The sequence below is a fragment of the Oryzias melastigma genome, linkage group LG7, assembly GCF_002922805.2.
Source record: "Oryzias melastigma strain HK-1 linkage group LG7, ASM292280v2, whole genome shotgun sequence".
Taxonomy (NCBI): Eukaryota; Metazoa; Chordata; class Actinopteri; order Beloniformes; family Adrianichthyidae; genus Oryzias; species Oryzias melastigma.
In genome coordinates this window covers 26,809,282-26,822,119 of record NC_050518.1, presented here as the reverse complement: position 1 = coordinate 26,822,119, position 12,838 = coordinate 26,809,282, and the positions used below count along the sequence as shown (strand labels likewise).

General features: G+C 36.7%; 1 protein-coding gene across 4 annotated transcripts in view; it reads right to left on the bottom strand.

Annotated features, from left to right (window-relative positions):
- The window catches only part of LOC112159535 (potassium voltage-gated channel subfamily KQT member 2), a 51,405-nt gene extending 42,333 nt beyond the window's left edge, over positions 1–9,072 (bottom strand). For 2 of the 4 annotated variants that reach the window (XM_036212939.1, XM_036212941.1), the window contains exon 1: positions 8,568–9,071. In XM_036212939.1, coding sequence (XP_036068832.1) covers positions 8,568–8,866 — 299 coding nt within the window. In that variant the 5' untranslated portion in view covers positions 8,867–9,071. Of the gene's footprint in view, positions 1–8,567 lie in introns of all 4 variants that reach the window. The other 2 variants (XM_024293671.2, XM_036212942.1) reach the window with 2 other exon arrangements.
- Between the last annotated feature and the right edge of the window lie 3,766 nt (positions 9,073–12,838).

Below are 12,838 nucleotides of genomic sequence, written 5' to 3'. Positions count from 1 at the left end.
ATGAAGCTAAAGTCTGCTAGCTTGACGCTAATGTTTAATGGAATTTCCCTTAGGGCGTCTAATGCTAACGCTAGGTTGACCTAAACATACATTTTTGACTAAATGAACATCTTTATAAACTCACAGGAATTAATTTTCCAAACAATCTTAAGGAAATATTTTTTTAAATTAACCATTTGTGATCTAAAAAATTGTATTTTCCTCATACTTTCTTCTTCTTCTGGAATTAAGTTTACTTCCACAGCGCGATCTCCACCTAGTGTCCAAACTGAAACGTCCTCCAGGAGAAGCAGAACAATGTTTCCAATGTTAATGATCTGAACATTTTAGTTAGAACTTCTCCTTTAGAGAATCCATGTAACACTGGATGATATTAACAATCTCATTATTTCACTGATACATTTACAGTATGTGAACTGGATCAGATTCATATAAATATATCATTCATCTTCTTGTCCGCTTCTTCCCTTTCGGGGTCGCGGGGGTGCTGGAGCCTATCCCGGCTACTGATGGGCGAAGGCGGGGTTCACCCTGGACAGGTCGCCAGTCTGTCGCAGAATATAAATATATTCAAAACATATAGTGGATTATTAATATATTTCTAAACAAATGTGTCTAAATGTGTAAACTCAAAGTTTAAATTGAATTGATGAATAAAAAAAAAATCAGAATCAAATCAATTCAGGCTCTTGTGAATCGAATCGTTTCTGTAAATTATAATGGATACCCAGCTCTACACACGCAGCTTTTGAACAGAAGAACAACACAATCCACCTGATCGACTTCATCATTCCGACATGTATGACGCCACCTGAAGGTGAGTGTTTTTACTTTGAAATAATCCTAATGATGTTCCTAAAATAGACGTTTGGGTCACAGAGAAAGAGGCTGATGGTTGAGAGTTGAGCTGCAAATCTTTCCTGAGACTCAGACCCTTGCTGAGCTCATCAGCTCTCAGTAATGAGGCCATTAGCTGAAGAGGGAAGGGGACAGAATTTGCCTCTGGAAACGAAAAAACTGAAGCTCTCCATCCGGTAACTGCAGCAGCTTCAGCGTGACGAGGCCGCTGCAGGTAAAAGCTGCCACTCCTGGTGACAGCATCGCTTTGGTTCTGAAATGTTGGGGAACATGCTCAGTTTCTTCATGTGACTCACTGTTATCATCATAGATGTTAAAAAGAATTTTGACAGCCAGAAACGACTCTTGAGAAGAAATTTGCTTTGTAAAGTTATGGATCAAATAAAATCAGGGTACGGACACGTAGATATTTTAGACTCCATCGATACTTCAGTCACACTGAAACTGCTTAAAGAATCCTGTTTACAGGTTCATGTGACAAACAAAACTCACTTTATCCAAAAAGTGTCCATCCTCTAGTAAAAGTTCTGAATATTCCTCTGGACTTTCATTTAAAAACATCTTAAAATTGATCATTTCTCTGTGTTTTTCCTAAATCTCCAAATTCCTTATAATTATGATATCATACAAAGAGATCATTCTGCTAAATTAATTTTTCATTTAAAGCTAATGTTTAATGTTCACCCTCAATGAACCCAATGACACTGATGGATAGTTAGTGATTTCATCATGTTTGCAGTTTTATCTTCCATCAAAATCTGATGAGCTCGCTCACATTAATATAAGAGAGAAACATTTTGACTGTGTACCATCGTTTCTGTGGGAAAACCTCTTCATCCCTCATTTTATCGAGCAAAGATAGAAATGTACACAAAGAAATCTAGACAATCTATGAATTTCAGTGAATTCTAGATTACTCAGGACGGCTAAAGCAGATGAAAGACAAAAAAAAGTTAGTTTATTTCCAAAATATCTTCTATTAATAAAACTACAATCTTTTGCTTTTTAGTTTAAATGCTAATACTAAAACTATCTTCAGCAGATATGAGAATTATATAAAAAAACACAAGCAGTGACGGAGACAAACTCTTATCCATCATGGATAATCCTGAGCTCTTCTTCACTGCACAACAACGACTGCAGGAGATCCTTCCTGCCTCACGCTGTAACACCGAATTATCCATCATCGGTGCCAGAGATGATCTTCAAATTGATGGTGTACATATTTTAGTTATTTTATTATAGATGTCTGCTCGGAGGGTCAAATTCCTCAAGTAAGGACCTAAATTACGTGTTAAAGTCGAGACCCGGGGGCCGGATCTGGCCCTCGGGTCTATGGTCTGATTCGCATATTATTATTAATGACCCGATGTTATCTTACGCTCATTTCTAACTTCAATAATTTTGACAAAATATATTTTAATGGAGAGTAAAATATTGAAAAATATTTAAAAGTTGATTTGTTCTGGAATAATATTCCTGCTTTTTTCATTATTCATAATTATGTTAAAAAGTTACAGTTTTAAAGTTTTAAAAATTGGCATTCTGCAGCTTTTTGGACTGTTTGGCATTTACTAAGATTTTTTAGGCTATTTTGGAGTTTAGCTATTTTTTTCAGCAACATAATTTCTAATTTTTTTTTGGTTGTTTGTTTTTTGTTTTCTAAGCTACTTTGGCATTTAGCTAATATTTTAGCTGGGTATCAGCTTCAATAAGTTCAGCTATCAGCTTCAGCATCTTCAGCAGCCAAATTCAGCTTACAGCATTCATACTAGTATTATCACAGGTAATGTTCTATATCTAGTTCATAGTTAAGTTAAGAAGTTACAGTTTTAAAGTTTTAAAAATGTAGTTTTAGTTTGTTCAATAAATGTTTATCCTCTTCGGCCCGCAACCTAAGGTGTGTTTTGGATTTTGGCCCCGTGTGTGATTGAGTTTGACCTCCCTGGTCTATAAAGTTTCTTTATCTCATCTTCATCTTTTCTCTTTTTGTAACAAAAGAAGCTAAATCTGCTTAATCTAAATGTATTATTCCAAAAATGCATGTTTATTTATGAATCAAGACCAAACTTTGATCACTTCTTCCACAGTCATTTATTTTAGAACGTTTTAGAAACTTCTCTACAGTTTTCAAAATCCAAACTTTAGGAAACACTCTACGCCATCATTTCTATCTGATGTTCTTCAAATAGCTTAATAGTTTCTGGTGAATTTTCCAGTTTGCTTGAAGGATTTTCTTATTTTCTTCCAGTGGATTCATAGACTTCACTAAAGCAGCAGGCAGAGTGACCAGACAGCGTGTTAACGTGCACTGCCGACTGAAAACGGGGCTGTAAGTTTAGGAAAGCCCACAGGAGCTGACAACAGGCCACGACACGCACACGTCTACCTGTTGCCTGAGAGAGAGCATCAGCCGGCCGATCAATCAAATTAAAGGAGACGGTTGTCGGAAGCAGAAAAGCTTGCATTTCCTCCCGAGCTGCAGATAGAGGAACATTGATTTGCCCGGCTCAGCACAACACTGCCCGTCCAGACAAACTCATCATGCTAAATTTAAACTGCGACAAACTCAAGGAGGGAGAAAAAAGATTTATCATCAAACGGAGTGAAGAGGGAAAGAGCAGCAGCCAGCACTGCATCCACTGCTGCTGCTATCCGGGGAATTTCTGGCTTTCTGGGGCACTTTTCTTCTGTTGAGAGATCTATTTAACAACTCCATGCAGTGACCCTGTTAGTGCTGCTGCATCATGTCAGTCAGGAAATGCAAGAACAGAGGAGAAAGAAGGCACACAACATTACTAAAAGTTCACTGTAAAGTATTATTACCATCAGCTTAGTGAGTTTTGTCTAAACTATCTTTAGCTTTAACCCTTTTACCACCCACCAAGACAAAATCAATTTGATTTATTTTTTTTCTGCTGCTTATTGCATAGATCAGGAGTCTGCAACCTTCAACCCTTTTTAGATGCTGTTCAGGTTAGTTTTGGACAAAGAAAACATTGTTGATTTTTTCAAAATGTGAATTTTGAAAAGACACCCGGTGTCACGAAAGGTTTAGCAAATTTAGCAGTGGTAGATAGTGTGACGATGGCAACGATAAAAAAATAAACTAAATAACTTCTGTTTTGTGGTATATCTCAGTCAGAAATGTGTAAATCTAACCAACCAAAATAAAATCAAAGCTTTTTTTTTACCTTTACTGTATTTCTCAACCATAATTCAGACGTAAAATTCTTACATTTCTTCAAATATAAATAAAAATCTTGGTTGTGCTTATTGTCTCCAAACTGAAATTCTGTGGAACTCGGCCCAAAAAAATCTCAGTGTTTTAGTTCGACTTGTGATAAATGATAACTGTTTATGAACAAGTTGAACAAAGTTTGAGTTACTTAACTTGTTTATTTACTTATTTTTACACTGCAGAAACATAAAAAATTAAAAACATTTTTTTTTTTAACCAGAGAGCGACAGTAGAGGGACAGAGGAGCCACATGGGTCTCCGGAGCCTGAGGTTGACTCCTGAACTAAAGGAAGTAATAGCGAAACCTTCTCACAATCAATGTTTTTAAAACTATGTTTTCTAAAAGTGATCTACCACTTGGTTGAGGGGGCAGTTAATCCAGATTAACATCCAGTGTGAACGCGCCAAACTGAGCAATGCATTAAGTCCATCCATCAACGCCTTCAAAAATCTGATCAAAATTGAAAACAAAGTCAGAAAATATTCTGCAGAATTTGTAAAGAAAATCTGAGGAAAACTAAATGCTTCCAGCAGGAAGCTGGTCCAGAGTTCAGACCAGCTAAACTTAAAAAAAAACCCTAAAAAACTGGGAAAAAAAACTAAATTACCCAAAACAGTTAGCATTTCGCTAAAATATGAGCCTAATTCTAAATCAGCCTAAAAGACTTGAAAAAGTCTGACTGAAGATGCAGAAATTGATAGATTATTTTGAGGTTTAGCTAATAATTTAGCCCCAGGCTAGCTGTTTTAGCTAATTTAGATTTTTTTTTTTCTGTTTTTTAGGCTAATTTGGCATTTCGCTAATATTGTAGCTAGCTATCACCTTCAGCGTTTTCAGCTATCAACTTCAGCATCTTCAGCTATCAGCACTAGCATCTTCAGCGGACAGATTGAGTTTATAACATTCACTCTGGGATTATCTCAGGTAATGTTATATATCTAGTTTTTAAAATGTTTTAGTATAACTTTTTTTCTATGAAGATAACAGGAATGAATTATTTTAAGTTTGGCTTTGCGTGGCTTTCTGGAAAACCGTAAATGTTTACGTTTAGACTGTGATTGTTACACCTTTTCTGTTAGAGAGGAAAACAGTTATGTGGCCCTCACAATCAAAGGTTTGGGAACCCCTGCTGTAAACGACTTGCTGCACCGCTAGTGTTTGGCTGGAGGTGTGAGGAGCTGTCAGCTAGCAGGAGTGAGTGTAAACAGAGGGATGATGGGAAGTGAAGGCACCAATGGTCCAAGCAACAACTGATCGCAACTGAAAGGTGAATTTCTCATGAACTCCTGCTGCTCAGCAGAAACGTTTTAGTTTTTCCTAGAAAAAACTTTTTTTTTTATTTTGGTTAAAAACAGCATCATCATAATTTTAAAAAAATATTTAGAACGCTTTGATGTAGATCAAAAGAGAGACAGAGAATTGTTCAAACACCACAGGATGTGCAGCCCGACAGGCTATTTAAGGAGAAAAAAGGTTAACAAGTCAACAAATTGAAAAAAAAAGTTACTTTTTTCCTAAAGTTTTATAATGTTTTGATTAAAAGAGGAATTTCAAAATAAGAGCATGTCTTCCCTAAAAGTAACTCAGGTCAGTTTGTGTTAATCTGTTCAGTCATTTTCTACCACTAGTTTGAGGGTAAAAATTCATTCATTCCACATTACAGAGAGGTGAAAACAGCATTGATACCAATGAGCTGGAGGTTCATGAGACAGTTTTTAAAGTTTTTTTCATCCAAACAAGCCTTAGCATGGATCTCCCTCAGTCCTGGTTCATCTCCTGAAACGAACCCTCCATCACAACCCAGCAGGCTGGCAGCCAGCGTCCGTCTGCTGCTGTCCTTGCCTCATTTCTTCTCCGGTTTGTCTTCATCTGGCCAGCTCAGCAGAACAGCAGAACTGGATCATGTCCTCAATGCGTCTCCCAGAATCTCCTCAACGGAAAAAAACGGTTTTCACTGATTGATTAGGCTCTATCTTCTGCAGTTTTTCTTCCTCGTGTTTGAAATTAGTTTAACAACGGACACATTTCAGTTTGTGAAGCAACAAAGACTCATCTTTCCCTCATCAGTCAGACTGCTGATCAGACAGGAAGAAGATCAGAGCCCAGACTGCTCCTCTGCAGTGAGAGGATTTATTTTAGCATCTCTTTGTGTCAATAAAAAGTGGCAAAAATAACTTTTCCTAGTTCAAATTTGCATCTCAAAAAACATCTTTTTATGAAAAACAATCTTGTTAATAGTCCATCATCAGCCTGATATAAGTTTGAGGCATATATCCACAAGCAGGATCGTCCTTGGCTGTGAACCTGACAAACTTTTCTCCTTTGCTGATGTTGGACCAGTGACAGAACTGATGCTGCTCAACGTGAGCAAAGGAGAAAAGATGGAGGAGCTAAATGAAACATGAGCGAGTGCAACATATGCACTCCGGTGTCTTCACAGATACAGTCGAGAACACAAAAACATCTTTAAGATCAGACAGAAAAAGGTTTAAGGCGCCAGAGACATCAGATGCATCTTTGTTTACAACAGGGGTGTCAAACTCAATCGCCAAAGGGGCCAAAATCCAAACACACCTTAGGTCGCGGGAACACTAAAGCTATATTTTAAATCTTTAAAACCACAACTTTTTAACATAATTATGAAGTAGATATATAGCATTACCTGTAATAATGATAGTATGAATGCTGTAAGATGAATTTGGCTGCTGAAGATGCTGAAATTGATAGCTAAAAACTCTGAAGCTGATAGATGAAAACACGGAAACTGAGTCTAAAATATTAGCTACATACTAAATTAGCCCAAAATAACTAAAGAAAAAAGACTAGGTTGGGGCAAAACAGCAAGCATGAAGCTAAAAAAAAAACGTAACTTCAAAATAGCCAAAAAAAGATGAAAAAGCCTAAATTATCCAAAACAACTATCATGTAAATATTAGTTTAACTCCAAAACAGCCTCAAAAACTTTTTTTAAAACCTAAATTAGCCAAAACAGCTAGCATGTTTGTAAAATATTAACTAAACTCCAAAACTGCCTAAAAAATGGAAAAACAACCAAAAATGAACCAAAACAGGTAGCATGTAGCTGAAATAATAGATGAACTCCAAAAACAGTCTAAATAATTTAGTAAATGCCAAAATAGTACAAAACGCTACCATAAATCCAACTTTTAACATTTTAAAACTTTTTAACATAATTATGAATAATAAAAAGCAGGAATATTATTCTAGAATAAATCAACTTAAACCTTAATTAACTTTCAATATTTTACTCTCCATAAAAATATATTTTGTCAAAATTATAAAAGTTAGACATGAGCGCAGATAACATCAGGTCATTAATAACAATAAAATAAAATGATCTGGAGGGCCGGATCCGGCCCCCGGGCCTTGACTTTAACACGTGTGATTTAAGGAAAAGAGGATTTTAAAGGAGAAGCAGGTCCAGTGAGACTGGAATCCATTTTATAATACATCCGTCTAGAAGGAAATCGCAGCAGATTAAATGAAGTGTGGCGCCTGAATAATGCAAAGAATTCACAAATGGATTAAAGAGTCACAGCTGCTTCACTACTGCAGGTTCCTTCACTGCACAAAGGCTTGCTGTGACAAAGATTAGTAAAATCTCATCGTTTTTTTAAATATACCACCCAGCGCTAAAGAGAAAAACGTGTGGTCGCCCTCCTGACAGAGTCAACAGTAAAAGCTCAGTTTCAGTTAACTGTAACGCTGTTCCGTTAATATTTAAAACCTCAGAGTACACGTACCAACGTGCATGTGGCTTCACATTAACGCACACACTCACTGGCTGTCCCAAAGGAGTCAACTTGCTGTGCTCAGTGAATTTCTTATTGCTGTGGCCATTTCACCTCACTCCCCACCAAATGTGCAGTATCATTGGACTGGAGAAAGTCAGGCTTCTTCCTTCCAGAGATTACATCTGTTAGCTGAGCACACCATGAATATTTCATCTTCAGGAGCTGCACAGGGAATGTGCAAAACTCCAACAAGGTTGAGTTTGCATGCATGCAAAGGAATGTCAAAACTAAGGTTTGTGATGGAGAACTTTTTAGAACTGTTCTCTGAAATCTGCTTAGGGAATCATTCCTGCAGCAAACATCACTGGAGATCCTCTCTGAGGAGAAACTAAAGGCTTCTTTCTGCTGTGTAATGTGCACCAGCAGCTGACTGACTGACTGACTGACTGACTGCACCCATGGAGTAATTAGCAAAAGTGGGGAGGCTGTCCGGAGCTGTCCAGCAGTCCGGGTGCTGAAACCTGCCGCAGCATACCGGAAGTCCAATCAATGAAACCTCCATCTCTGCACGTTTCAACCTAAAAATCCAGCTGTGACAGCTTCTCTGCCGCCCCTCCTATCATCAGCAGCCGACGCTCCAATGCGCCACAACTCCACCGTCCCCCCCGGGGGCCTGGACGCAGTCTCAACATGTTTGGTCGGAAGCACTCACACATAAGCGTGGTAGATGAACGCCCATCCGCGCGGTCTCTCCAGCGCATTGTAAAGGAAATTCTGCAGCTTCCGGTAGCTGGCGTTCTTCTTGGACGGTCGGGGTCTCCCGGCGGAGACGCTGGACCTCGGTCTGCTGAGGATGCTACCCCGCTTGGAGCTCTCCGAGCCCGCAATGAGCAGCGCCCCATCCCTGCTGGAGTCGGGAGCCCCCGGGTCCAAGCCCACGAACCCCACTTTGTGCTTCTTCTCCTCGGCTTGAGCTGGGTACACCCCCCCGTTCAGAGGCTTCTGCACCATCCTAAAGTCGGCGGGACTCTGCGCGGGAGTTGTGCGTGCCCTTGCTGCGGGGATGCATCACCGGGGCTGAGGGGGGCGTGCACGCGCTGCTGGGGAGTGCAGTCGGCGCCGGTCGCTCTGAGGAAGCCTAATGCAATCACACTGGATGCAGGCGGCTGACCCCCTCCCGGCAGGAGGGGGGTCCGCATCAGCTCTGCCCTTCCACAGCCACTGTGGTTATGTCATGATCCAAACAGCAGCATCTGTCCAGATGATCCATCAATAGAGTGAACTTCTACTCATGGAAATGTGAGATCAAAACTCTCATTTTATAGAAGGTTTTCATTTGATAAAACACATTTCAGATACGTTGTGGTTCTGATGGTTAACAAACTAAATCACCAGAATGCCGTGGATATGGATGTTGTTTGTAAATCTGCAAAGTAAAATTTTAACATCAATGTTTTCAGATGTTAGCATATTTTAGGAGAAAAAACAAGTTTTGTTTTTCAAATACATATTTTCACCCTTTAAATCATTGGATTTATTAATCTTACATTTAATAACTAAATATTTAGTTAGCAAGCTAAATATTTAATTTAAGATAAATACTTATTTTGAAATTATATATTTATTTTCCAAACTAAATATTTAATTTTACTAAATTAAATATTTTGTTTACACATTAAATATTAATATCTAATCAAAATATTTATTTTCTAAACTAAATATTTAAGTTTTGTAACTAAATATGTATTTATTTAGTTACAAAATATTTAGTTTTGAATAAAATATTTAGTTTAAAACTAAGTATTTAGATCCAAGCTAAATATTTAATTTTTAACCAAATATTTAGTAAAAGAATTAAAAATTTAACTCCAAACTTTGTTTTTAACTAAATATTTAGAAAAGGGAATTTAGAAATGTAAATCCAAACCAAGTACCAAAGTTTTGTATCTAAATCTTATTTTTTTTACTCAATATTTATTTAGTTTTGAATTAAATATTTAGCTTAAAACTAAATGCTTGGATCCAAAATAAATATTTAGTTAAAAACTAAATATCCAGTAAGAGAATTAAATATTTAACTCCAAACTAAATATTCAAATTTTGTAACTAAATATTTCATTTTAACGGAATATTTAGTTTTTAGTAAAACATTTAGTATAAAACTAAATGTTTAGATCTAAGCTAAAAAAGTTTTTAGCTAAGTATTTAGTTTTTTAGTTACATTTTTTTAATTAAATACTTTAGAATTAAATGCTTTGATCTTTTTAAATAAATATTTAGTAAGAGAACGAAATATTTAACTCCAAACTAAATATTTACTTACAAAACTTAAATACTTAGCTTGGAAAATAAATATTTAGATTGGAAATAAATATTTAATGTGCAAACTAAATATTATATTTCATAAAATTATATATTTAGTTTGTAAGCCAAATAGATAATTTTAAAATAAATATTAAACCTAAAATGAAATATTTAGTTACCTAAATATTTAGCTAGTAAATGTAACATTTATAAATACATTAATTGAAAGGCGGAAAATATGCATTTGAAAAACAAAATCCGTTTTTTCTCCCTAAAATATGCTAAATACCCAAAAACATTGATGTTAAAATTTGACTTTGCAGATTTACAAATGGAACCCCATAATAGGAGCAAAAAGAATTAAGAAGTATTAGTGTCACTGAGGGCCACTTATGTGACGAGATGAATCCAAAGAAAACTATACCCACAGTGAAGCATGGGGGTAGAACCATCATGGTTTGGGGGTACCTTTCTGCAAAAAGGACAGGACGACTGACAGGATGAAAGGATGGATGGGGCCAAGTGAGACCTGGAGCCTTCCATCATAATGCAACCTGAGGCTCCAGAGACACATGCAGCTCCTGCAGCCCCACATTGTGGCTCTCTGGCTTGAAGAAAAATGCTTACGGTTCATTAAAAAAATGTAGTTTTGTATGTTTTTTTGAGAGGAACTTTTATGTACTTCTGTCTAAAGTAAAAAACAAATAAATAATATACAGAATAAGACATTCACCGCTGTAATTCAAAAATATTTAAAAGCTACATTTTATAAATACATAGCTTTATGGCCTCAAAACTAGGAATCAAATTATTGTGTTAATCATGAAAAAAATAACAAAAGACATTTTATTTTTTCATTGCATTAATACATTTTTTTTATCTATAACTATTATCAAAGTCAGGGCTGCCCATTCCTGGTCCTCCAGATCTACCACTCGACCTGTTTTAGATCTGCTCTGCCAGCTGCTGATTACTTCAGTCAGAAGTCTCCACATTCTGATTGTATGAACACACCTGCTCCAGGTAATCAGCAGCAAGTAGTACAGGGAGATCTGGAAAACCGCTCTCCAGGACCAGGAATGAGCAGCCCTGATCTAAGGGATAATTCCAGATAAGGTGACCTGGTGAAGACAGCTGTCCACAAATCAAAGGTGAATGTCTAATAAATTCCTGCCGCTTTACAGAAACTTTGTCATTGAAATTGACTTTTTGTTTTTTAAATTTAGCTCAAATTTAGCATTATCTTAGCTAAAAGACCACTGGAACACTGAAAAAGATCAGAAGATGATCGAAGTGGGACGTTAAATGGGAGAACTTGCATCATTAGTGGCGAACTAAATACTTTTTTGCGCTGCTGTACATAAGTCAGCAACTTCTGAACAAGTTTTTAAACATCTCAGTGATGTGTATTATATATTAGAGCCGGGAATCAAACAAAAAAAAAACTTACCGAATTGATCCCAAATCTGGAAAAAAATAATCGCGATTAATCGCTTTTTTTTTTTTTAGTTACATCATAAAATGAAATCTCACGCAAAGTTGTACATTTAGAACGCCTATATTTAACTCTTTGGAACCTAGGGTCTAAAACTCAGTTTTTGTCTAGATTTGAATTTTCAGTATTTTCAATTTAAAAGAGAATCTCCTGCTTATTTGGTATCATTTTAATCAGCACAACCTCTTATGTAAAACTAGATTTATTCAGTCATTTTTTCATGTTATATTCACACACACGCAAAAACAGAAAATTCCTTCTGGAAAAATGGGATTCGTTTTGCTGTCAAACTCCAAAACTGTTTAACAAACTGTTATAAACATAGAATGAAAGTTTTAGTTGAAATTTTTTAAAAACAACAAAATAAACAAAGAAATAAACTAAGTCACACCAGCCAGACCAAAAAATAAGAATTTCTCACTGCTGTGACATTTTTCCTGGAATTTATTTTTTTCTCATAGATTTTCTTTATTGTGTCTGTGAAAATAATACAGACAATTTTTTGGGGAGAATTTTGATCCAGCTGGATTACATGTCAGATGTCAACCTACACAGGTGGGGGCGTGTCTGTCCACTCTGAACTGCTCGCCTCCTGTGACGTTGGTGGGCGGGACTTTCATGGAGAACTGCAGAGTTTCTACAATTTTCAGACAACACTGGTGCTCGTAATTTTAGAAAATTCCTCATCCCAAAATAAAAAAATAATCGGTTTCCTCTTTGGATTTCTAATAGCAGACAGCTCTGTTTGGCTCCGCCCCCCATCGCGGGTGCACTGATGCTGCATTACAGCTGTCAGATGGACTTTCGTTCTTCATCTTGTTTATTAAAATAAAAGATCGCTTTTGTCCAAAAACTACAAACAAGTGTTGTATTATCTCTTTAATTTAATAAATACAAATAATCACAGAATGTAAAAAAAGTTTATCTTAGACGGAGTTTTATTGCGCTGATCTCACAGCTGCGCGGAGGACGCCTGATTAACGCATTCATTACGTTCTATTAATCGCGTGCGTCAACTTTCATAGCCCTATGATTTAGATAAAAAGCGTATCCAATAAAATGTGATCCACACAGGATCCCTGAGATTAAAAAAAGAGACAGGAGGAATCTTCTGCTCACAGGTGATCCAGCAGTCCTGGATCCAGAGACGAGACTCGAAATAACCGCCTGGAAGGCAAAAACAA